This window comes from Epinephelus lanceolatus, chromosome 1, assembly GCF_041903045.1.
Source record: "Epinephelus lanceolatus isolate andai-2023 chromosome 1, ASM4190304v1, whole genome shotgun sequence".
NCBI lineage: Eukaryota > Metazoa > Chordata > Actinopteri > Perciformes > Serranidae > Epinephelus > Epinephelus lanceolatus.
This window is the reverse complement of record NC_135734.1, coordinates 48,707,678-48,735,010: the sequence shown is the minus strand read 5'-3', so window position 1 is coordinate 48,735,010 and position 27,333 is coordinate 48,707,678. Positions and strand designations below refer to the sequence as shown.

The window sequence follows — 27,333 nt, the reverse complement described above, 5'->3', positions numbered from 1 at the left end:
TCAAAGTGTTGCGTCCACTTTATTTCATGTGACCTACATTAAACACAGTTCTGACTGGGAGGAACTTGAGATGGACAAAAGAAACCACTCAAGTTCACGCCAATCATTAAATGTGTTTTTCCCAGAGAGGACATCCATCCTAAAAAGCCCAGTTTTAAAATATAGCTGTGATTGTGTAGCAAATTTGAACAGCACTGTGCTTCTTTAAAACACTTTAATCTACTGTGTCTGAACCCTGTCTATAAAAAACATCATAACAAAACGTCTCCTCCGTCACCCAGAGTCTAGCTCATATCCATGCTCTCTGCGGGCCCGAAGCCTCCTCCCTCTACGCCCTGGACGCTCTGGTAGATGGAGGCCATGTCAGCATTGGTTCTGATCAGGTTGGCGAAGTCGGCCATGCTGGGGCTCCTCTCCACCTCAGGCACAGCCAGCAGGGCCGCGACGGCGCGCATGGCCGAGCGCCGCAGCTCCTCCTGCTTCTCAAACTCCTGCTTTACAGAACCGGCCTTCACCTGAAGGAGGAAGAGGAAGGGTGGAGATTAGGTCTGTCTGTGTAGTGGGAATCATCATCACAAGCTTTTTCACACTGTACTCCTCAATACTACGTTTAATATAAATGAATACAGTATTGGCCATCACTCTAATCAGTTATTATGACATTTTCAGAGTCAGAGTTTTTAGTTTGCATCAATATTTAAGTGAAATAAATGTCATTCACACTTGTACATCAGTGGTAAAAAAAGTGCTCAGATACTTTACTTGAGTCAAGTAGAAATACCACAATCTAAAAATACTTGTAACTACATGATTAATTAATTATATCTGATAAAAAAAAAATTAAGTCACATTTTACTGAGGTGAAAGGACAGTGACATTATCATCAAAATGCACTTTAAGTATGAAAGTAAAAGTACTCATTATGAAGTATGGCTCCTTCCACAGTGTTATATTATTACAAAATATTACACCATTCTGTTTTTATTACTGCCAAATACATGTGAGAGAATTTTAATGTTGTAGTTTGTCAGTATGGAGCCAAGTTTAGACACTTTCATACCAGTGGGTAGACAAGTATAGCACTGAATAATGTCATATAAACATATGGTTTTTTATGTCAAATTAAAGGTAGCATAAAAATCAAAATACTAAGTTAAGTACCACTGTGTCAAATTTGGACTTTGACGTCAAACAAGTAGTTTGAGACAAGTTGTGTTTGCAAAGCCCGGTGGTGGATTGCTGTCCATGCAGTGCCACACTTTAGCATTTATATAAATCATAATATGAATTAGGGACTTGTAAAGAGTGTTGGTACCTTGGTAGTGCATGTAGCTTTCAGTGGCTCTATCAGTCTGTCCAGTCTTTGGAGAACAGCTGCAGGACACAAAGAGGCCAGTCTGGCTAACATCAGGAAGGTCAGCATCTACAGCACACACACAAAAACACACACGCACAAGAGAAAAAGAGCGAGAGTCGAGTCAAGAAGATGAACCAGACACTTCTATAGTCAGACACAGCCAGGCCTAAATAACCTTTTATGACTGCTGCAGATTATTTACAGTTTTGTCCTTCACTTAAACATCAATATGAACTCTTCCTGCACCTGAGTGGATCAACGCACCTCTTACTGAGCTTTAATTGATTTTTAGTTCCCATCTTCAAACTAGATAAAGACGGTGGATGTTTTGGCAACATCGTCACATTTCTCCAAAACTTGGGCACAAATTTGTGATGGGAAATACTCGATGCAGGTGTTAAAACATGCTTCAAACTGTAACCAGTGGTGGAGGAAGTATTCAGATCTTTTACTTAAGTAAACAATACTAGCCATGTTGCACCACATGTTTCAACAGTAGCCCAGAGCAGACAAACCAAACACTGGCTCTCAGTAGAGCCATTTGAGTATTGGCGTTTGTCACCAGAGCTCCTAACCCCTCTGCAATGAGCAGTGTCGGAAAAACTGTTTGTTTGTTGTTGGTTTTTTTACAGGAAACTGCTCTATTCAGTGTTTTAATCGGATGAAATCTCTGAGTCAGTTTGCTTTGGAAGAGACCTCTGTGGATAATTCGGCGTATGGTGAAAACCTCCTGAAGCATGAACATGGAAGGAATTCTATGCAGAAGTTTCAGCTGGTTGCAGTCTACAATCCTCACTGCTAGATGCCACTGAGTCCCCTAAATCTTAAACACTGGACCCTGAAGTAAAACTACAAAAGTATCAAAATCAACATTTACTTTAAGTACTAAAAGTAAAAGTACTTATTTTGCAGAATGGCCCACTTCATATATTAAATTATAGTTACTGACACATCAATGTATATTCTTATCCTATAATGACACATCATCATTTATTTCTTGATTATATTTCGTATTATTCATCTGAATCTGCAAAGTATCTAGTCACTTATCAGATAAATTCAGTGAAGCAAAAAGTACAAAATGTCCCTCTGAGCTGCAGTGGAGTGGAAGTATAAAGTAGCATAGAATAGAAATACTCACATGAAGTACAAGAACCTTAAAATTGTGCTTTATTGTAGTACTTGAGTAAATTAACTTAGTTTTTTTTCCATGCCTGAATTAAACAGTAAAAGCTAGTTGAAAAGGTTGTTCATGAGTTTTGCTTGTTCAAAGAGGCAGTTTATCTTCCAGACTTAAATCTCAGTGACATCATCTGATGTGATGTTTCCACCCACCCTGATATCATAGTGATCTTTGAGTCCTTCCTCCACATGATCTAGGAACTGCAAGACATCCAGCGACTCCAGGCAGCTGTCCAGCAGAGTGTACATACACTCGAACGCTGCTTTACGCACATCCAAACCATCATCCACAGTGTGTTTGAATGGACCCATCTCCACCTGCAGCACACCAACAGATTATAACATCTACATATTAAGTTACAAACATCAGATATGACCATTTCCAGCTTCTAAACCCACTTCTCTGATGAGGTCCTTCCTGATCTGGGTCTCCTTGTAGAGGTGAGGCAGGACTGTTGCTAGGAGACCACGGATCAGAGATGGTTTGTTGTGAGCTGCTGAGTTGAACATCACCAAAGCAACACGGCGCACGTTGATGTCGCTATCCTGCAGGGTCTTCAGGAAGTCGCCTACCAAACAGAGACAGTTTGATAAGGTCACTGCTGTTGAACAGACAGATTCATTTACATTTTTGTTGTTTGAAGTGAGTAGAATGAAGTTAGTTCAGGATTCGGCCTTGGGTTTAGATTTATGGTGAAAGGTGAAAGAGGGGTTTCCATTTTTTAACGTCTGTCTTAGAGCCACACCCACATTTTCAAATGTGCATTGAAAAAGTAAATTTCAAACTAAAAACACTAACTTTGGGAGCTCCTTGGTAGCCGAGTAGTTACAGCGCATGCCACATTACTGCAAAGTCCTGCGTTTGATTCTTTTGGAACTTCTGTCGCATGTCATAACTCTCTTCCTCCCTGTGTTTCCACTCTGCCTCTACTTTGTCAAATACAGGTGAAAATGCTAAACAGAAAATTTAAGATCTTGGAAGATGCAGACTAAATTTGGCAAACCCAGACTCCTGAAGTCTCATATTAGTGGATTTTGTCTCCCATCACTTCCACTAACACATCATCTTGTCACACCAGTATGGACACTAGGGGTGGGAATCACCAGAGGCCCAACAATATGACATCATCATGACACTTTATTATTGCAATTTTAAATGTTTTGTGATATGCTGAGTACTGCAATAACATATATTTTGATATATTGCAATTATATCCTGAAGATTATGCCCCCAAAGAAAAACTTTGTCAGCATCTCTTTAATCCATAATTTTCCAGTCTGCTCATCTCACTTCAGTCATTTTTATTGCAGCACAGTCTAGCGGACTGAAAAAGCAACTGATTTTATTATTCTAGTAAGGTACCAACAAATAAATTTGTATTTGTAATATTAACAATTTCTCTAATAAAAACTGATACTTGGCATCTATGTAACGATACCATATTGTCCCACCCCATCTCTAATGGGCAGGAGTAATGGAAACAGTGACCAATGACTTCCAGTGTAATGTGAGTGCTTTTTTAAAGACAGTGAAATTAAAAATACACGTCCAAGTTGTCATCTGTCTTTATCTCCCCTCACTCGTTACATTAATAGAAATCTTTACTACAACATATATTATTTATATAGTGAAAATGTGCACACTCCTGCCTCTTTGTTCTTTCAAAAATGTACAGCTCTCTTCATTTTAAAACATTTATATTTTACACTCTTTTAATTTATTTTTCATATTTACGATTCCTGACTTGCAGGACTAGTTTCTTTTTCTTTTGTTCTGCCTTTTTTTTATAATTATCATTTTTTTCGACAACAGTTTACAAAGCAAAACATAAAATGTGATTACGTAATTTCTCCTGCTGTTCAAATTTTTTTCACAATTCAAGAGCTTTGTAGAGCATTTGTGGGAGATTTGGGAGAGATTAAGTGTACATACGAGCGCCATATGTCGGGGAGACTTGAGGGGGATTAAAGAGACAAAAAAGAAGAAAGAAAAATAGAACAGCAGTCAGTGAGGTTTGTCACAGGGTCTTTTGTATGATACCTCCACAAAATCAGGATGCAAGGGTCTTAATAATTTCACCCACTTCGCCCAGAATTTAATGAACACATTTTTCTGGAGGTGAAGAGAAAAACTAATCTTTTCCATTACATAAACATCATTTTTTTGTTTTACTCTGTATTGTGACTTCCTTGTATGTGAAAACAGACTCATCTTTAACTCAGGGGTGGTTACATATATGTATCCAAACAAATGTGATTCTGGGTGACTAGCTAACTCCATCAATCACATGAAACTAGCTAGTGGGTAGCTAGCAAGAGTGTTATTACAGTAGGAGGTGTGTGTTTCAATTTCAGTTGGCAAAAGCTGTATTCACATGTCTACAGAGTGTGGTTAGAGTTATGTATTGACTTACTGTTACGGTCTTCCTGATCTAACAACACGAGTGAGGGAGGTGTGGGTGGAGCTCAGTTACACCAGATCTGTAAATTTTATTCAAATCCTTCTTGTGATTAAATTCCACCACAAGTACATCCCATTACTGAAGATGAAGATGCTCTAACTTTTATTTTACTGGAATTTTAAGACAGACTTTAAAAACATGTGAAACTATCCTTTAAAATAAGAACTAGGTTCAGATTTGTCCTGAAAAGTGAAGTGAAACAAAAGTGTGTTTTGGTGCCTGTGTGTTGTACCTATGCAGTCTTTCAGCAGTGCGTCTATGGGAGCAGGGTGGTCAACAATAGTGAACTTGATAGCTGTCACCACTGTGCTGCGAGCCAGAGGAGAACCTGTGAGAGGGCAGGAGGAGATTTTTTTTTATTACTGTGTCATTTTATAAATCAACCTTTAACAGAATCATGGAAGAGGAACAGTAACTTCATCATTGTAAGGGCCCTATTGAGTAACTTCCTGCCATCCTCATAATGCTTAGGCTTTGTGAAATAAAGTAAATATAAAACAGATTTCTTTGTGGTTTTGATGCCATTTAAATGTTCATTATTGGACTGTCTGACACAACTACAAAACTATAGACACATGGCTGGAAGAAACCGTCCCTATTAAAACGGCTGCAAACCTAAAACCAAATCAAATGTCATGACAATCTGACCAGTATTTCTAGAGTTATTCTGCTCTGGACTGAATTGTTGGACAGACAGACAGAGTAACTGGCCACCAACATCACAAACATCTTACACAGTTAATTTCTCAGACCCAGACAAACATATTTCCCTCCTGCCACATCGTACCGGTTTTAAGTTGCTGCTTCAGTCGGGGTAACAGTTGAGCAGCGTTGACTAGGGTCAGTTTTCCCAGACATTCAGCCACCAGGTTCCTGGTCCCCTCCTCTTGACACTCGCAGTTCTTAAACAGCAGCGCCCAGATAGACTCCACATGGGGCGAGAGACTGGAGGCTGGACAGGCACTGTGCAGAGAGAAAGAAGGTATTCAGAGAGGAGAACAAAGTTTTAAGGAACTTTAAGGAGAATCTAGTTACAGCTGCATTTGGAAAGAGTCAAATACGTCTCCTTTACCAGACTCTATTAAAGCTGCAATAAAGAAGAAACACATCTCCATTTGAAAAAACCTTCAAATTCACTAGTTATGTCTAAAGTATACTCTGCTCAGTTCAAAAAACAAAACCCCATTTAACTTCTTCCCTCTGCCAATGTTTCACCTCACACAAAAGACACTTGAAGGTTGAATGAATTGATTTCTGCAGTGGTGGAGGATGTATTTACTCCTTTACTTAATAAAAACACCAATACCACACTGTAAAAATACTACTAAAAAGTAAAAGAAAAGTGGTGGTGTGGCATTGACAATGTTACTTAAAGGTCCAGTGTGAAGGTTTTAGGTGGATATAGTTGCAGAAATCGAACATATTATAATAAGTATGTTTTCTTTGATATAATCACCTAAAAATTACTTTTGTGTATTTGTTATCTTAGAATAAACCGTTATTATCTACATAGGAAGCGGGACCTTGTTTTTGAAGATCGCAGTGTCACCCCATCATGTTTCTACAGGAGCCCGAAACAGACAAACCAAACAGACCCTTTGTGGATAATTTGGCTGACAGTAAAAAAAAAACCTGGACGTCTGGATCATAAATAAAGTGAGCACACAATAGCATTTCATGGGTGAGCTGCTCATCTCTGGCATGCAAAACAGCATCGGAGAAAGTACTTTATTCGGTGTTTTCACCAGTTTTAATCTACTAGTCTGTCCATTTTGGAGAGGAAGAGACCTCCACTGATAATTCTGCTCCCTGTAAAAACTTCCTGAACAATTAACACTGAAAGAATTTTAAGCAGAAGGTTCAGCTGGTTGCAATCTGCAATCTTCACCACTAGATGCAACTAAACCCCCCTAAATCTTGCACACCTAACCCTTAGTACAGTATGTGAGTATAATCAAGAAAATGTACTTGTACTAAAGTATCAGGGGCACAAAACTGTCTCCTGTGACTGTCATCATGGATTAATCTGCTGATTATTTTGGATGGATGGATTGTTTGGTTTGTAAAAATAGTAAAAATAGTGAGAAATAGCATCACAATGACCCAGTGCCCCAAGTGTCACCTTCATGTTAGTTTTGTACAAACCTCAACATTATCACTAATACATTACAATTATAAACATTATTCAAAGGAAAAGCAGCTAATCTTTACATTTGTTAAGCTGAAACTATGAAATGTTTTTACATGAAAAATAACCTCAACCATCAAAATAGTAATTTTCTATCAATCTGACTAGTTGATAGATTGCCTAATCTTAACTAAACTAACCTCTTACTACTTAAGTTTAGTGCTACAATCTATGTCTTATGTGCTACAATCTTCGTCAGCTTTTGTCCTTCACTTGAGGACACGGAGGAGTGTCGTTCTCTGGTGCAGATTTAAAAATAATTAATGCAGAAAGATATGAAGAGAAAAAGAAACACTGAGGAGAGAAAGAAAAGATGCCTTCAAAGAGGAAAAGTGAAATAAAATCACACATAAGCAGAAACCCATGAACACACACCTGATGACGTCTTTGAGGGAGTGCAGCAGCAGGTATTGTCTCCGCGGCTGGGAGGAAATCTCCTTCAGCAGGAAGGGCAGGTAGTCATTCAGGCTGCCGACCGCCATGCCGCCTAAAGCGCAGGACGCTGCTGTCTTCACCTGAAACCACAAACTAGATACTATTAATGTCAAAAAATAAGCAAATGCGTTAAGTCTTTTTCTACCTTCAGACATCCAGGGAAAGGTTTAACTGCATGTGTAGACCGTTGAAGAGAGAGGCCAGGTTTATTTCCTCACTTTAAACAAATGTAATCAGAGCTCATTAGGTTCCACCTCACGATGTACCATCCACACAGATTACTGGACATTTCGCTTGTTGCTGTTCAACCTCATTTAAAATATGGTTCTCTTGCTGCTGTGTGTATCCTCCACCACCTGGAGCAGCCTCTATTCACCTCATCAGTCGTCAACCACCACCTCCACCAGTGCTGAGACACCATGGGGGGATTTATCTTGCTGCTGCTCAGATTAACGATCACAAAAATCTCCCTCTGGTGTCTTAGCACCAAGGCTTTTGTTAGATCTTATCAGCACAAATCATCTGTTAATCTGAATCCGAGCTGTTGTGATTCATACACACACGTCATACGTCACTCCCCATATGTCATCTACAAACACACCCTGCAAATTTGGCGGTCCATTTAAGCTGCAAAATCTTCCCAGCTCTCCCTTTGCATTATCCATGCCGCTGCTGCCCTTCATCAGTGCTGCTGTTCACTCTTTCAGGCCTACCTCTACCCCAGCATACACCTGCAGGCTCCAGCTAGGGGGCCAAACTCTAACTATGTTCTGATGCTGAAATAAACATTTAAACATGAGTTGTCTGTCTGAACTGTAAATTGGACAATTTTGGAATTTGAACTGCTGAATGGGCAAAACATGATGTTCATGATGATAATGGGTTGCAGTCTGGGAGCTGTTTATGCCTTACCTCCTCATTAGTGGAGGAGATGGCCTCCAGGATGACTCCCTGCACCTCCTTACACCCTCCCAGACTGCCACTCTTCCCCACCTCCCCCAAACACAACAGAGCCAGGACTCGAGCAGACTCTGGAGAACCAGGATTCTTCACCTGAGGAGAGGAGAGGAGAGGAGATCTAGTGAGGCTGATACAGGAGGTGTTGTACTTTACCATCGTACAAACTCCGACGCACCTCCTGCAGGAGGCTGGCTACAGTGGCTGGTGTTTCTTTGGGGCAGGCGGAGGACAGAGCGGCCACACAGCAGGCGACAGAATGGTACGACTGTCTGTGCATGATGGTGGAGTCTGCTGAGGAGCTGTGGAACGGATCTGTGAGAGACTTCAACAACTGACTGAGGAGAGGAGTAGAGAGGAGAGGAGAGGAGAGGAGAGGAGAAGAAGGTGTCAGAATATTTCATATAGTAATACTGTAATAAACTTAATCTATATTGCACATTTCATACAAAGTATTTTACACAACTAAAGAAAGAGAAGTTAGTTTAGACAATATCTGATTTAACACATATCACGACACACTCGTCATCACGATACGACAGCTGAAAGTCAATAAAAAAATTGTTTATTAGTGCATTATTGTCCAGCTCATCTCCAAATTAAATCAAGTTTGTCCTGTTGAACGACACCGTTGATGAAAGTGCGGCTTTGATTTGGTGACAAACCTTTTGAGGGCAACTTACAATATGTGCATTCAACTCAAAAGTTTGAAGTGCATCCTTCCAAATCAACAGCTAAATAACACGTTCCTTACACCTGACTCCGATCCAATGCCGTACACTGTCCTTTGCCTCTCTGCTGGCCCGACGGCCCATGCCCAGTGGCTGAGGGACATTATGTCCTGCCTTAATCTTGGAAAGATACACTAATCAATTTGTAACTCAGATAGAAATACTTCCAGAGCTGTGAGTTAAACTGAAGATTTTGTGTTCTTGGTGCTTTCTGTCAGTGTATACTCTGATGACGCCCCCCATCATTCTGAACCTGCCTTTTACACAAGCATCTCTCCCGCTCTCTTTTAATAATGAGCCTGACTTTGAGCTCGTCTGTCATTTTTGTACTATTCAGGAGATGTTAGACCGTCCTATTGATGATATTCCAGCTGTTTTTAGTGGGTTAGAGAAATGGGGAGGACTATGATTGGATTTCATGCTTTGTTCCCGTCATGTATATGCTTTCAGTTTGATACCTGTTGTAAATATATGCATTGTGTAATCCTGTTAAAATCAAATAAAAATATTCCTGATTAAGATAAATATCAGATATTCTGCAGTCATGACAAAATGGACGTTCACTCTCACATAAATTGAGAGATTAGTATCATGTATCATATGCACCTTGGACATGGAACAATCTCCAAAAAGATCTAACACTTAAATCCATCAATGAATTTAAGGGCGTCATAAAGGATGTGGTGACAGAGACGTGTGCTTGTTTTACTTTAGAGGCCACTATGTTTGATTCGTTGTTGTTTTAACATGGATTTTTGTATTACATGTTGTATTTGTTGCATTTCAGATGTGTTTTGATTGGCTGCTACCTCGGTCGGGTCGCTCTCATAAAAGGGATTTTCAATCTCAGTGAGACTTGCTGGTTAAATAAAGGTTAAACAAATACATTTTTTAAAAAGTGCACTAATTCAAAAGTGCACTTCAGTGACTAAAAATAACACAAAGTTAAAGAAGACAAAGGCTGAGAGATTCGATCTCCAGTGGGGGTCAAACTCCAAAAGTCTGGTGCCCCTCATGAAAGGCCTTGTCTTTCAAACTCCCCGCCCGCACTTTGTAACACAGACTTTCTGCTCTAAACTTGTCGTCTCTGAGCTCAAGCTGAGAAAACCTTCGATGGGATAATGAGGGTTATTTCCTCAGACCTGACAAAGCTCCTCCTGAGCTACAGAAGACGTAATATAACTGACCTTTATGTGTAAAATTGATAGAATTCGCTTTAGGGATCATTTTGTAATCAGCTGGACATTGACTCCACACACTTGAGACTTAATTATAACGGCATGTCAAAGGTTAAACATGCTGTAATATGTCTACATTGTCTTTTAATGGGCTTCTAATCACCTAAAATAATTTCAGCATTGTGAGTTTTGGAAAGTTTTCATGTCACTTGATAAGATAAGTGCTGTTTACAGGCCTGAGGGAAACACTGGATTTATGCAATCTTGCTTTTTTCGAACTTCAACAAAATGAAAATGGTCGTCTTCAAATACCGGCGAGAAGAACATGATATCTTAAATCCAAAAATATCAGATTCATATCAGCATTTAAGAAAGAAAAACAACCCATTAGCAATTATCCTCAACATTAAACAGCTTTCCCAGAAAACTGTTGACTTGGGTAAAAACTTTTCCTACTTTTCTATTGTTGTAAGGACATTTGGGCCCAAACTGATACAGCACCTACTGTAGCTCATCCACACACACACACCATCTCACCTGTAGCCCAGATTACTGGTTTTGGACAGCACCAGTGCGTGTAAGAAGTCCAGTATGGCTGTCAGCGCTCCACCCTGCAGCAGTGGAGAGTGGACGAGTCTGAAGATCCCCGGCAGCACGGAGGAGCTGATCTTCGCCAGAGAGGAGGGGCAAGCTTTGGCCATGCAGGTCAGCAAGGTGACGGATACCTGAGCAGAGACATGTAAACTTCAACATGTATCATGTGTCATGTAACAATATCTTTACACAGCACTTTGTGTTATGGAAAGCTGAATCAAGCAGCATCAAACATTTTTTGTTTGTCTGTTAATTTGCAGGATATCTAAAAAAAACTACTTAAAAGAGAACTCCACAGATTAAACATCATGCTGCTATAAAATCAAGGCTGATGCTGCAGAATTAGAGATATTCTCTATTTAATTTCACACATTCTTCTTCCATTTAATGTAAAAAACTGCTGCCTACATTACCCACAATGCAACTCAACTGCAGACAGATCTCAGCTGAGAATATTTATCAGACTTCAAACAGCTCCCTCTGGAGACACTAAACACTTTATACTATTTTTTTTCATAAAGTTGTGCTCCCCAACACCTCGAGTCACAGTTCGACATGTTGAAAGAAAAGTAAAGTCACAGTGAAACAGAAATTAAAGCATCTTCATCTTCTATAAGGTGACATATTTAAAAGTAAGAGGGAATATGTGGCTGGAGTTTAATTGTTGAAGGGATTAAAATTAAATCCTTTAGATTTTATTGTAGATTTAGGCTTTCTGTGAAAGTCCAGAACCATTAAAGGGTAACTTCGGTATTTTTCAACCTGGAACCTGTTCTCCCATGTTTTGTGCCTTTTTTTTGTGCCAACTAAAGCCGAATTTCCACCAAACAATATAGTATTACGGTATAGTATATAGTATTTTTTCGGTATGGTACCCATAGAGCTGTATCCCTTACAGACATGTATCTACAGATGGAACAGTTCTTTTGGTACAATACACAACTGTTGATGATAAAAACGCAAAAATAACCCTTCTAATGTGTAACGAACTGAAGTGAACTTAACTTAACTGAAGTGGACTGCTTATAAACAAATCTTACTGGGAACAACAATTTTGGAAATTGGTCCAATATTGAAGGCTACAGCTGGCAACCACAGGCTATGGTGATTTTGAGTCTGTTTCAGGTTAAACAAATAAAAAATCATACTCTATAACAAAAGCTCTATCTCTGTAGGGATCTTTTCCATAATGTTGTCAAACAGAATAATCTGAGCCTGTCACGGGCAAAAACAAGCACTTCTAGTGGATGCACATTGATGGTGCACAATTGTCAGAGGTGGGTAGTAACTAGTTACATTTACTCAGTTACATTTACTTGAGTAACTTTTTGGATAAATTGTACTTTTCAGAGTAGTTTTAATGCAGAATACTTTTTACTTTTACTTGAGTTATATTGTTTTACAGCAACAATACTCTTACTTGAGTACAATATATGGCTACTCTGCCCACCTCTGAGTACATAATTACATGTATATATATATATATATATATATACAGTACAGGCCAAAAGTTTGGACACACCTTCTCATTCAATGCGTTTTCTTTATTTTCATGACTATTTACATTGTAGATTCTCACTGAAGGCATCAAAACTATGAATGAACACATGTGGAGTTATGTACTTAACAAAAAAAGGTGAAATAACTGAAAACATGTTTTATATTCTAGTTTCTTCAAAATAGCCACCCTTTGCTCTGATTACTGCTTTGCACACTCTTGGCATTCTCTCCATGAGCTTCAAGAGGTAGTCACCTGAAATGGTTTCCACTTCACAGGTGTGCCTTATCAGGGTTAATTAGTGGAATTTCTTGCTTTATCAATGGGGTTGGGACCATCAGTTGTGTTGTGCAGAAGTCAGGTTAATACACAGCCGACAGCCCTATTGGACAACTGTTAAAATTCATATTATGGCAAGAACCAATCAGCTAACTAAAGAAAAACCAGTGGCCATCATTACTTTAAGAAATGAAGGTCAGTCAGTCCGGAAAATTGCAAAAACTTTAAATGTGTCCCCAAGTGGAGTCGCAAAAACCATCAAGCGCTACAACGAAACTGGCACACATGAGGACCGACCCAGGAAAGGAAGACCAAGAGTCACCTCTGCTTCTGAGGATAAGTTCATCCGAGTCACCAGCCTCAGAAATGGCAAGTTAACAGCAGCTCAGATCAGAGACCAGATGAATGCCACACAGAGTTCTAGCAGCAGACCCATCTCTAGAACAACTGTTAAGAGGAGACTGCGCCAATCAGGCCTTCATGGTCAAATAGCTGCTAGGAAACCACTGCTAAGGAGAGGCAACAAGCAGAAGAGATTTGTTTGGGCCAAGAAACACAAGGAATGGACATTAGACCAGTGGAAATCTGTGCTTTGGTCTGATGAGTCCAAATTTGAGATCTTTGGTTCCAACCGCCGTGTCTTTGTGAGACGCAGAAAAGGTGAACGGATGGATTCCACATGCCTGGTTCCCACTGTGAAGCATGGAGGAGGAGGTGTGATGGTGTGGGGGTGTTTTGCTGGTGACACTGTTGGGGATTTATTCAAAATTGAAGGCACACTGAACCAGCATGGCTACCACAGCATCCTGCAGCGACATGCCATCCCATCCGGTTTGCGTTTAGTTGGACGATCATTTATTTTTCAACAGGACAATGACCCCAAACACACCTCCAGGCTGTGTAAGGGCTATTTGACCAAGAAGGAGAGTGATGGAGTGCTGCGGCAGATGACCTGGCCTCCACAGTCACCGGACCTGAACCCAATCCAGATGGTTTGGGGTGAGCTGGACCGCAGAGTGAAGGCAAAGGGGCCAACAAGTGCTAAACACCTCTGGGAACTCCTTCAAGACTGTTGGAAAACCATTTCAGGTGACTACCTCTTGAAGCTCATGGAGAGAATGCCAAGAGTGTGCAAAGCAGTAATCAGAGCAAAGGGTGGCTATTTTGAAGAAACTAGAATATAAAACATGTTTTCAGTTATTTCACCTTTTTTTGTTAAGTACATAACTCCACATGTGTTCATTCATAGTTTTGATGCCTTCAGTGAGAATCTACAATGTAAATAGTGGTGAAAATAAAGAAAACGCATTGAATGAGAAGGTGTGTCCAAACTTTTGGCCTGTACTGTATATGTACAGTATATATATATAAGAATATATTTGTGTGTCTTGTGCCTTGATTTATGTTATGTTTGTAAAGATTTAATTTATTTTTGTTTTAGTTAAAGGGGTACCATTTAAAATACATGAATTTGCAGATTATTATTTTTGATTGATTGATTACGTTCATGTTCTTATTTTACAAATAAATCAGACGTTACTCAACAGTTACTCAGTACTTGAGTAGTTTTTTCACCAAATACTTTTTTACTCTTACTCAAGTAATTATTTGGATGACTACTTTTTACTTTTACGTGAGTAATATTGTTCTAAAGTATCAGTACTCTTACTTGAGTACAATATTTGGCTACTCTACCCACCTCTGACAATTGTCCATTAGTGATACCCCGCAGCCTGTTTTGCCACATCCGGCTGCAGTGTTCTCGCTCAATACTGGACTAATTTTAAATATTGTTGTCTCCATAAGTCACTTAGACACAAAAATGTGGGAAAATAGGGTCTAGGTTAAAAAATGCTGAAGTTGGGGCGTCGGTAGTGTAGTGGATAGTGCTGGCGCCCCATGTACAGAGGCGATGCCTCGCTGCAGTGGTTGCAGGTTCGACTCCAGCTTGCAACCCTTTGCTGCATGTCAACCCCCACTCTCTCTCTCTCTCACCCCATTTCAATCTGTCCTAACCATTAAAGGCAAAAAGCACAAAAAAATAATCTTAAAAAAAAAAAAAATGCTGAAGTTACACTAAAAGTATAAAAGCAAAATTAACCATTACTTGGATTACTTGGATCAAAACTAATCTTTAATTACAGACTTGGCTTTGTGCGCCTCAACTATTTTTAACACTGAATCATTACCATATTTGATACACAGCCCCTAATCTTTTTTATTTATCATAGGTATTCAGATTCTTCCTGGCTTTCTTCTTCTTCTTCTTCTTCATGCCTATTTGACATCAACGTACAAAACTCTTAAACACATAGTGTAATCTAGACAACAGCTGCTCATATCCACTCCAAGCAACCCTGCAAAGTTCGATGGCATACTATTCAGTTCAAGTCAATTTTGTTAATAAAGCCCGATATCACAGATCACAATTTGCCTCAGAGGGCTTTACAGCATACACTTCCCTCTGTCCTTTGGACCCTCACAGCGGATAAGGAAACACTACTACTATAGGTAGTGCTATAAAAATATGATCAATACAAATGGCTATAAGTCGTCATGATTTTAAGCCATTCGACATTTTGTACAATTTATCATTGAAAAAAAAAAAAACAGCTTCTCCCAAACCATAATTGTCATCACTGTCCATATTTCAATGCAGATCTAAACCCAAACACAGATGAACATTTGTGGTGGAAGTACATTAATGTGTGTGTGTGTTCAGTTCAGTGCAGTACCTGTGATACGTGCATGTCGCTCTCGTCCACCAGGGCAGGAAGCTCACTCAGAACGGGCTCCAGTGCTGCAGGTTTGATGTTGGCACCGTGATGCGTGACCAACGCAGTCAGACACGCCAGCGTGCCGAGCTTCAGAGCGCGCTGGTTCTTCCGCAGGAAAGATCCCAACACAGACAGAGTCTCTGAAAGGATGGACGACAGGTTGATCTGGACAAGATGGAGGAAAGAAAGACTTTTAACTTTTTAGTCACGGCTTCTTCTTTGTAAATCTTTTTGTAAGTGCATAAAAAATAAAAGTCAAATAAAGATTGTGTTGCACTGAACCTTTAACGGTGACGCAGCGATGAGGGTGATGGTCCTGACCGCTGTCAGTCTTGTGATCTCATTCTTCAACCTCTCCAGGAAGATCGCCAAAACGCCCTGCAGCTCCGCCCCCAGGTGGTCACCAAGGTGACACACCATGTGGCCCATACAGGAGATAGCCCTCTCTTTCACTTCCTGGTCAATGTCTGTTGCTTTCAGCCTCTTCAGGGTTACAGAAAACACCTTGGAGAAATAAAATATTGTGATTTTTTACAAATCTCTTCAAACAGTAAACACTGCCAACAGCTTGCTGAACGTGTTTAATTCGGCCTTCCTGCACAGCCACCTGCGACACTCAGTTAATTACCTATCTACAAACATGGAGCTAACATTTAACAAAGCACAGAGCCCCCAGAATATTATGTCCAGAGAGAATTTCAATTAGGTTTATGAGAGGACGGCTGCGTCTTCAAACACACACACCAGACCGCTGATTCAGATTTTCAAACTTTCCCCATTAGCTAAACCACCACATGGCACATTTTACAGTGTATCTGACAGAATAATGGATTTATCTGGCAAATTAATGGATTTTTGTCTGCTCATTATGTTGTAACTGGTTTGTTTCTATCTGTATACGACATGGTAAATACAGCCAGAGAAAAAAACCCCAATATTTCTATTTAATTTCCTGTTAATTCCCAGAAATTCATGTTATTTCCCATGAAAAGTTTCAACCTTGACTTTACTGGGAATTCTGTAACCCTAGTTATGACCCCTCAAACTGCACGTCAAACAACAATCAATCTGGCAGAATTCGGGGGCTAAAATCAGGCGGCATTCGTACAGTGTCTGGCCGGCTGACCTGTGTTCAGGGTGTTAAGAATGACAACAGGATATAACAACTCTACTGTGATATTACAGCCACAGGTGAAATTAACAGTCAGGAAAGGACAGAGCAGAGCAAAACAATAAGCATCACAGATCAGAGGAGAGAAAAACCCCATCAAACCCGACCCTTCACCTCTCTGACAAACGGTTTGGGGTCGAATCCTCCTGCTGTGGCGGTCTGTCCCTGTGGCCTCATCACTCTAACCAGCTGCTGGGTGACCAGCAGAGCCTCCGAGGTGATCTTATAGAAAGTGTCTTCTACACACGCCACCACCGGAGGAAGCAGCACCTGCAGGGACCACAGCACAGGGAGAGAAAATAAATCTTTATTAGCTCATCTTAAGATACTTTTTCAGTTAGTAAGGTCAATGATCTTTTAAACAATATGTATATTTTACGTATATTTCATGAGGCAAAGCTTGAGAGGATGATTAAAGAACCTGCATATGTGGCTGAAAGGCTTGAGGAGGGTGGGAGAGGAGGAGGACATGGAAGAAGGAGAGAGCATCGATCCTCATGGTGGAGGAGGTGGACTTGTCTGTCAGGGAGAAGATGATGCCTGGGGGAGGGAGGATGAGGAGGAGGAAGGAGGGAAAGAAAAAGAAAGAAGCAAAGAGAGGGAGAAGGTGGAAGAAAAGGAGAGAGCAGGGGGAGGAGAACACAAAGCAGTTAAACGAAAAGATGTAGCTGTTAGGAGGGATGAGCAAAGAACGAAAGCAAGAAAAAGGCAGTGTAAAATGAAGTGTGTGTGTGTGTGTGTGTGTGTGTACCAGGTATTAGCGCAGGTATGTGCTGCTCCAGAGCTCCAGGTACAGTGTGAGCCAGTTCAGTGAGCAGACAGAAGCAGCCCTGTCGAGACTTCAAGCTCTTCTCCTTCAGCTGTCTGTGGAGAGCCTTCACTATCACCGGCACCTGGACAGACCACACACACACACACACACACACACACACACACACACACACACACACAAGGTTACTGTGTCATTAAGTGTGTTCTGTTTGACCTGTCTGAGAGAATCGTGTTGCTGCTGATGACCAAAACAGGAGTGACAATACAGATTTACCAATCTTTGTTTGCCATAGATGTTAATTTCTGACATGTGGTGTGTAGGTGTCGTCTAAACTCAATCTTATCACCAGTTCATATTGGACAATACTGCAAAACCCCTGACTATGTCCAGTGGCTAAATCATATGAATCCAGTACAGTGTTTGAATTACTGGTGAGTCAGGGTGTCTTAGTTCACCCAGAAGAGACAAAATCTGGCAACACTCAATAAATAACCAGCAGCGTTTTAAAGCTAATTTAAAACATGTGTGCTGCTCTGATCAGATCTGCAGTTCTCATTGTGCACCTCCTAAGTAAAAGCTTTGTCCATCAGCATGCAGTCAAACCTTTCCTGTCCTTCCTGAACACACATCTGTGAATTCAGACCAGACTTGACCGGCTCTATCCACTGATAAATAACTCAGCTAATTATTTTCTGTAAGTCTTCAGGGGATGTTTCGGTAACTCAAACTGGGCTGACGCCACCTTCATGTCCTCCCCTTGAAAAAGAACGTTCCATTTTTTACATGCTGCAAATCATTGCTTCTGTACTTGAAGTAAAATCACTCTGTACCTGTTTCTTCAGCATGGTGACAGCTGGCTCCTCCTCCCTGCTCACCGCTGAGTCTGACCCGGCCGTGATGAGGCCGCGGTGACTCGATCCCACCCGTGTTTGTCTCAGCAGCGTTGAAAAGGCAGCGAAGACGTCCGCCCTCACGTTCTCCTCACGCTCCTTGAATCGGGTCAGCAGAGCGGGGCAGATGGAGGAGTAGAAGGAGAGGAGGAGGTCCCGACGAGTGTTGATCAACGCCTCCAGACACTTGATGGAGGAGCGCCGCACCTTCCAGCTCATATCGTCATCGTCACTGTACTCATCGTCTGACTCTGGGTCATGAGAAGAGATCAGAGGAAGAAGGAATGTAGGTAAGTACATTCAAAGAAAACATTTGAAGTATGTGATCGACATACCAGTTATTTCAAATTTCAGCCATGTAGTTTTTCAGCATTTAATCAGTATGCATTTTAATATTTTGTAATAAAGTGTTATCCATTTGTGTCTCTGCAGAGCATCAGTGGTCCATTAGCTGCTCTCGCTGTGGGACTGTTTTTGTTGTTTGGTTTTGTTTGCTTTGGTCGTTTTCTTTGTCTAGTCCGCCCAGGCATGTGAGCTGGTAACAGGCAAAAAGATGTGGGTGTTGACCTTGGGGCGGACTAGTTTTCTTTCTTTAACTTGTAACTTTGTTTTTGTTGTTGTCTGCCTGCTTTTCCCCCACTAATTGCTCGGGTTAAACTGAGTCAGACAGTCACGGCAGGCGTAAGGTGTGCTGTGGGTGACTGTTTGCAGTGACGATAATCACATGTGGAAACTTTGGAATTGTGTTAGCACCTCGAGTGCAAGTCGCAGTGACTGCAGTATGCTCTGGTGTGATGTTGGAACTTAAACCCTGCCTAGTAAGTGATAGCTGCGGGGCCAATCCTGAGGAGGATGAGGTGGGAGAATATAGATTGTATGTCGAACCTCTGTAATAAAAACACTCGTAATTGCAAGGGAAGAACATGAGCACAAAACATACTGATGAACCAAAAGAAGATGAAAACTGAAAACAAATAATACTGTAAAACAAACACAAACCTTCCTCTATCCCGTCTTCTATGTCCATGCTATCTTCTTCCTCCTCCTCTTCGTGATCATAGTTGTAGTTAGGGTCAAAGGTCATGAACTTAAGACAAAGCTGTGTTACAGTGGCAACATGGGGGGACATCTCCTTTGGACACCTGTCAGTAACAGGACAAAGCATGAGCAGTACAGAGAGGGGGAGAGACAGAGAGTGAGTGTGTGTGTCTGAATCAATAACTGTACATAAAGATGGACGACAGGTCTCCACTTCCTCCCAGGAAGTGCGCCAGGCATTGAAGCCAATTTTCATAGTCTCCGACTAGTGGAATTTCATCTTCTGGGTCCATCACGTGATGCCCTGCAGTCCAAAAAGACTTTGTTCCATTGACTTACATGCCGAAATACACATCTGTAAATCAGTGGATCCATTTTTTTGAGCGTCACAACAACCCGTGCAAAATGACTCATGTTACTGTCAAGATTTAATCCATTCAGTTTGATAACATTTGCAAAGTCCAGAGGAGCCGCATGATTTAATCATTTTATCCCCATTCAAGTTAATCGAGCGCTAGTCTCCATATACAGACTCTACATTCAGAGAATGACGGAGCGCTAACCAGGAAGCAGCCTGCTCAGCCGTTGGAAGTCTGTAGTGTGTCTGCTCTGTGGAGCGCACAGTGCACAAGCAGCACCAATAATCCAGGTAAAGTCATTCACAGCTTGAACCATTTTGGCTTCATGCGCCACTGAGCTACTTTCACAGGAATGAACGAGGCCGCGCCTCCAACGCTGTCAACAGGTCTCTTTATACATCCATGCTCCCACTGTATATAAAAGAAGTCAACATATTCAGGATACTCCCACTGCCGTTTTGCACTGATGACATAATATTTTAGAGCCAGAGCCTGCCCAGTAGTGATCTCTGCGGTCTTGAGTTCCTGCCCATACACCGGCCCAAACAATCACAAGCAGCACTGATCGCGAGCGCTCCGATCAGCACACACAGCTGTCAATCATGATGTCAACTCCCCTTTTCATAGCATCAGATAACTAATTAAAGCCAGACTTACCACTTAAACAAACATCAGTCTGATAAGAACTACATAAAATGGGAAAAATGTATTTGACCTGTACTTTGATCTTTTAGTGTGGCCCATGTCCCATCTGCTAACATAGAGGGCACAGGGTTTAGGAACAACACTGCAGCCAGCCACCAGGGGGCGATCGTGGTGTTTTGACTTCAGTTTTGAGCCGTCATGTCGTCCGTCTCTACTGTACAGTTTATGCTTTATGGTGTGTACCTGCGTATAAAAGCTTCAAAGGCTTGGAAACAATACTCTCTGAGCTCATCGTCCTCCACGCTGGTGAACTTCACCACCATCGGGATCAGCTTCTCTAAATGTTCACCTACAGACCACACACACACACACACACACACACACACAATGAAGAGACAAAATGAATGTACATTTATGAGTTTGTACCTAAACCTGAGCTGTCCTGGTGTGAATAAAACATTAAAACATCAACAAGCCACTGAGAGGGTGAATCAAAGTATGTGATGAGTAGCAGGTTGATAAAAACTACTTAAGGTGACTGACAAGTTTCTAATAATACAGTAGAAATTAAAAGAGTACAACAAAAACAAACTCATGAACACAAACAGACGCTTATTTCCACATTCAGCAGTTACAGCGCAACGTAGTGATTCGTTACTCATCTTTGTGTTTGTGTCACCTGATGAATGTCAGTCCAATACTGACTCTTCTTTAGCTTTGTTTTTGGTCTCCTGAGGGAACATCTGTCACTTTAGAGAGATCATAAGAACTAAAATCCACCTCACCAAAAGTCCTGAAATAAAAGACTTGAGGACCTGACTAGCTGTCCTGATTCATACACTGTGAGCATGTCAGACAAACACACTGGTGGAAGACTATGACGTGGTTCAAAAATAAATAAAAGTATATAAAAATCAACATGACAGCTGTCGGGGAACCAAAGTAACGTAGCAGCAGATCTCACCGACTCGATGGCCACCCTGCCGGCTGATGGTTGCTAGGCACTGGATGTACGTCCTCGTCATGGAAGTGGGCGGGCCCTTGGTCAGCTCCGTCAACAGGTGCTCAGTCAGCTGGGAGAAGAGGGTGGGGCTGCAGCAGGGTACCAGGTGACCCAGAGCCAAGATGGAGCGCTTCCTGACCGCCATCCTGGAGCTGGTTAACTGACAGAGCATCAGGGTGAAGAGTGAATGAATGAATACATATGTCAGTGAATGAATGACTGAATGAAAAGACAGACAGATGAGAGATGGATAAAAGAAAACATAGATGGATGAATAGAAAATGACCAAAATAAAAAAAAAAGCTGCAAGCTGCAAAATAGAAGCACATGCCACAGAAAACAATAAAAATAGTTCACTTCACACTCATTTTGAATTAGTGTTCTCATTTATTCACAAACATACAGTATATTTTATTACTTATAATATACTGTATATTAGCTATCATTGTGTATTGATAATAGATGACAATATTCCCATGCTATGAGTCTTTAAACAGTGACAGAGGTTACAAACATTTAACTTACAAATACAACGTTAATTATGTTTGTGACGTCAATACATCATTTAACAACTATAATATAATGAGACTTTCACCATTAAGTGTTACAGTTAATCAATATCTAATAGTTGCTTACAATGTTAAATATTTCTGTTTGTAAAAAATACAGATAAAAATAATTTGAATTTACTATTAGCACTGAAAAAAGTATGAATACTACTACTGTGCACCACTACTACCACAGCGAGAGGAGATAAAATATACCACACACTCACACTTGTCTTTGGTCATTTGGCGCCACAGTCTGACTGATTGTTTCTTACCTGAGGGAGCAGACTGGAGAGCAGCGAGCTGTGAAAACTGACCAGAGCGCCACTCAGCCTGGAGGATGAAAAATAAAATATAAAAAACCCCATAAAATTAAATAAAAACCTTAATTGATATTTGAACTGTTTTATGTTTGAGTGTCCAAAATTCTTAATCATATGAATCATCAATCAATCAAGAATCTATTCTGGTCTGTGCTTTCAGCTCTGTGAGGCTGTGCTGTTTGCTACATGCTAACATGTATCATCAATGACTAACATGCTAGTGTTTAACGGGTACACTGTTTACCATGTTCACAGTCTGATTTTTGCATGTCAGCATGCTAACATTTACTAATTAGCAGTAAACACAAAGTGCAGCTGAGGCTGAGGGGAACGTCATTAGCTCTGCAGGTATTTGGTCATAAACAATAAAATGTTGACATTATGATGGCACCAGGTGAAAAAGTCAAGGGATCATCAGTGTTTATCTTGAAGGGAATGTTTGTAAAACATGTCATTACAATTCATCCAGTAGAGATATTTCATTGTGAACTTCATGGTGACATTAGACACAATGTTGAGGGATCACCAGAGTCAGAGGGATTTCTCAGTACAACTTAAAGCTCGACTCGGGAGACTGCTAAATATCTGCTCTAAGATTGTAGGTCAAACACTTGAGCCAATCTTTAAAGCCGCATATACTAGAAGAATGTTGTCCTTGGCAGGCAATATTTTGTCTGACCCAACGCATATTCTATTTGAAGAGTATCAGCTGTTGCCATCCAACAGGAGATATAGAGTCCCCCAAGTTAGATTAAACAGACTGAGGGACACTTTTATTCCTCAGTCTGTTAAAATGTTGAATAGTTGTTAGTGCAGCGACTTGGAGGCACCACAGCCACCTTGATGTTGGACATAGCACATGTCACATATCTGATGGTATATTTTGTCTGATGGATGTTTAATGTTATATTTTTGTAATTTGTAATGAATTCTGTGATGAGAAACAAGTGTCTTGGATGCAAGACAAATTTCAGAATGAATTCTGATAATAAAAGTAATCAGTCAATCAATTCTCTGATGAATGTCTGTAGAAAATTTCATGTCAGTCCATTCAAAAGTTTTTGAGATATTTCAGTCCGGACCAAAGAGCACAGCTAAAACTGTTTTGTAACGTTTAGTTGTCACCTTCCCAACATGTCCGACAGGATGTCCAGAGCCTCCAACTGAACTGAGACATCTTCTTGTTTCCCCATGGCACCAATCAGCTGAGAGGTAATCTTCTTACACACACTGACTGTCAGGGTCAAACCTGGCAGCCCACAAAAAAATACAAGAACCCAGAAGGAAATTTAAAACAGCAACAGATCCGACAACTAAAAGATAAAAATATAGGAAAAGTTGGTGTCAGAAACTGGTTGTCACCATGTTTAAATTAAGGGTAAAGCGCCACTAATGAGGATATCTCAGCCCTCACCTGATGAAGACAGCGGCAGCTCAGCGATCACAGTCTTCAGTCCCATGCTGGAAATGTCTCTCAGCTGCTCTTTGTCTGACACCATGTTTGAACACAGCGTGTCCACCATTGTCTCCACCTGAGGCTCCTTCACCTTACTCACCAGAGGGGCCAGGCTGCAAAGCAAACATAACTGCAATCATTCTCTGTATCAGTTTCCATCAGTGCACTACAGACACTGTCACAGTTTACTCACTGTATAAACATTTCAAGAGTAAATACACCCTAAATTACATCACTAAACACTTTCTTACAGAGTTTTGAGTGTCTTTCGTACGGTTTCTTTGCCAGAACAGAAAGACTGATGTTCACCTAAAATATGTTGAAACTGAGAATGACAGTAATGCAACATTTACTGACTGTGCAGCATCTGAGGACACAGAAATGCAACAAAGACTGATTTTCTTGCATCAGAAAAATACGTTTAGAACGATCAACATGTCCTTCAAAAGTCTGTGGTTACTTCTGGTTTGATTTGTGTGTTGAGAATAATTTCAAACCACAACAGTTAGAGAGGGAGAACATAGAGGACACAGCACCCTGAGATGATGCACATGTATTTAAGTACTATTATTTAAGTATTGTTACAGGTGATGCAGGTATTGTGGCTTTAGTTTTACTTTTTTTTAAACTGCTTCTATGTGTTTTGTATGTCTGACCAGTGAATTTAACATTTATTTTGATTTGCACTCTGCAAAGTAATGTCAATAACATTAAATGCAAAATGCAGCATAGTCCTTGATTAACCGCCTCAAATCACCCTGAACAGAAATGAGGAGGTAAATCTCCATCTCCACAGACTGAGCAGCTTGAACATCCTCTGTGTTTTTACCATTTCACAGCCAGGTTCTGCACCTCCCCGTTCTTGTCCTCCAGCAGTTTGAGCAGCATGGTCACCACCTTCCTCTCACTGTCCTCGTCCAGTTTGATGCTGTCCTTCTGGAGCTCCAGCATCAAATCATTGGTCGCCATGAACCTGGTGTCACACACACACAAACACACCAAATACACACATCAATGGAGAAAAAGAATCAAGAAGAGTTGAACAAATTAAAATGCCTGATTTTATGTTATGACATTAAATGTCCACCCAGGAACAGGAAACAGAAGACCCAATCATAAATGAATCAATCAGTTGTGTAAAACCTGTTTTAAAATGTTGTTGACTTAATGACACTCTTATCTCCAGTGATGCAAAGTAACCAAGTACATTTACTCAAGAACTAGACTGAGGTACAAATACTAACGTTAGGTACTATACATCTACTCCACAAATATTGTGCTTTTCACTTTACATTTATTTGAACTTTAGTTGCAGATTAAGATTAACATTACAAAATATAATCAATGAATCAATTCTGATGGATTAATACAGATAAATAAAAGTGTATTGATACGATGGTGAAATTCACAGGCTGCTCAGCAGTATAGTAAGTAATTAAAATTAGCTCCATCTTTACCAGCTGCAACATTAAACTGATAAACATATTAATGCATCAATAATTAGAATCCAGTGACATTATACTGTATGTATTATTCTGTAATAGGATATTCTGCATAATGAGCACTTTAACTGTTTGTACTTTGAGTATAGGTTGCAAACTTTTGTACTTTACTTGAGTAAAGTTTTGAATGCAGGAACTTTACTTGTCACACAGTATGTTTACACTGTGGCCTTTTACTCAAAGGGATAGTTCTGATTTTTTTAAATGCGGCTGCGTGGGGCACTTATTCAGAGTCAGTGTACAATTTATATTAGGCCTACAATTTAGTTGACAGTTTGGAGACGCAGACTGGAGTACAACACAGCAGCTAAGAAATGTACTGCTGAGGATGTAGGCAGCAGTGAAATGTACTAAAAAAAAATAATATAATTTTAAGTGTATGCTAGTAGTATTTTCACTGCTTCACCTTCCAGTCAGTGTGCCCATTCTCCATCTATGCTTTCGTCTACTTCACCAGACTCCATTGACAAAAACAGTAATTTTAGCTCACTGAACACAGGAGCTGCTGGTCCACTGCTGCCTTGATAACATAGGGTTAGTTAGTGTTATTGTGTGATGTTGGTGAATCTGAAGTGACCGTTTAAAACACCAAAGTCACACAGTAACACAAACTTTTCAAGGCAGCAGTAGAGCAGCAGCTCCTGTGTTCAGCGATGTTAAATCAAGGGTTTTTTTTCAGTGGAGTCTGGCTCTGAAGAGAGAGATATAGCAGCTTCATTTTCACCTTGGAAATTGCTGTTTGACACCAAAGTAAAGCAGTGAAAACATTCTCAATACAGCACACACTTTTTTAGGTGGGAATTTTTTAAGGTGGCTAAAATACATTTTGCAGCTGCCTCTGTCCACAGCAGGTCATTGCTTAGTCTCCATACCTGCTTCTCCAAACTGGGGGTGTGCCAACTGACATCTACTGTATGTAATATGCTGACTATGAGTAAGTCCCCCACACAAAACTACTTTCCCTTTAATGAAGTGTCTGAGTAGTTCTTCCACCACTTTTTATCTCACTACATTCAGTGGCACACTCATTAAATAGTTAAACTCGGACTTTCACTGCAGTTACACACAATAAATCCATCTAAAATCAAGAAGTAAAAACAAGTAAAATGAGAGCCACATAATGAGACAGAGTGAGTCAGGACCAAAAAGTGTCATCTCACTGTGACCCACACACGAGCTCTTCACTAACTGTCTTACCTAAAATCTTTGTCAGTTGATGTCATTTTCTCCAACAGGTTGGAGATGTGGTAGGACACATTGGACATCTTGGTGTTTTGGCTGCTGTCAGCGGAGATATGAAAACTTACTCAGTGTTAACAAAGAAACAAAACTGTGACGACTGATTTAACCCGACAACATGGCGAGCGTGCAGGGGACAGGGAGCAGCAATAGCAGAGAGCGGAGCGGCGGGGAACCTGACACTCGGTCCAGATATAAATAGATGTGACGGGGAACGTGTGTCAGGTTGATGGCGCCACCGTGTGGACACATGGAGTACTGCGGAATAAACTGTTAGGAGAGGTCATTGAATATTTTGTGTTGGTTAATGAGTGTTAAAGGTCAAGTATCCGTTTGAATTGCCGTTAACAGCTGTTAGTTATATCCTAAACAGTGTTAATTTGTAGATTAAATGACTTCCTTTGTTTTTATTATACATCTATGCCCCCCCCCATATAATATTCCTCTGAGATGTGGAGTGGAAATGTAAAGTAGCATAAAATGGAAATACTAAAGTAGAAGTTCCTCAAAATTGTACTCGGTACTTGAGTAAATGTACTCACTTACAAACCATCATTGCTATAAAGTTTTTGCTTTGTGGTGTAATCTGCAGTAGCTCAGTCCATAGGGACTGAGGGTTGGGAACCAGAGGGTCGCCTGTTCAAGTCCCCGTCCGAACCAAATATGGAGCGTGGACTGGTGGCTGGAGAGGTGCCAGTTCACCTCCTGGGCACTGCTGAGATGCTCTTGAGCAAGGCACCGAACCCCCC

General features: G+C 40.6%; 1 protein-coding gene across 1 annotated transcript; it reads right to left on the bottom strand.

The window, feature by feature from the left end:
- On the bottom strand, positions 1 to 26,732 carry cand2 (cullin-associated and neddylation-dissociated 2 (putative)). The gene is made up of 24 exons (XM_033626232.2): positions 26,543 to 26,732; positions 24,673 to 24,816; positions 23,802 to 23,956; positions 23,513 to 23,636; positions 22,340 to 22,397; positions 21,478 to 21,676; positions 20,757 to 20,862; positions 19,471 to 19,613; positions 18,412 to 18,722; positions 17,561 to 17,702; positions 17,231 to 17,349; positions 16,924 to 17,079; positions 15,921 to 16,142; positions 15,597 to 15,803; positions 11,028 to 11,215; positions 8,760 to 8,919; positions 8,537 to 8,677; positions 7,565 to 7,704; positions 5,789 to 5,964; positions 5,234 to 5,329; positions 2,939 to 3,108; positions 2,693 to 2,857; positions 1,316 to 1,423; positions 1 to 515 (listed from the first exon to the last, which is right to left on the bottom strand). The coding sequence occupies exons 1-24, from the start codon at positions 26,608 to 26,610 to the stop codon at positions 285 to 287; spliced, it is 3,729 nt and encodes a 1,242-aa protein (XP_033482123.1). The 5' UTR covers positions 26,611 to 26,732; the 3' UTR covers positions 1 to 284.
- Positions 26,733 to 27,333: the final 601 nt, after the last annotated feature.

Bases quoted from the DNA above. Each gene is read 5' to 3' on its own strand.
- cand2 (XM_033626232.2), bottom strand. From the start codon at position 26,610: ATGTCCAATGTGTCCTACCACATCTCCAACCTGTTGGAGAAAATGACA. The intron at 24,817-26,542 runs GTAAGACAGTTA...GTGTGACACCAG, and splicing joins TCAACTGACAAAGATTTTAG to GTTCATGGCGACCAATGATT. The intron at 15,804-15,920 runs GTTCAGTGCAAC...CATCTTGTCCAG, and splicing joins TCGCTGCGTCACCGTTAAAG to ATCAACCTGTCGTCCATCCT.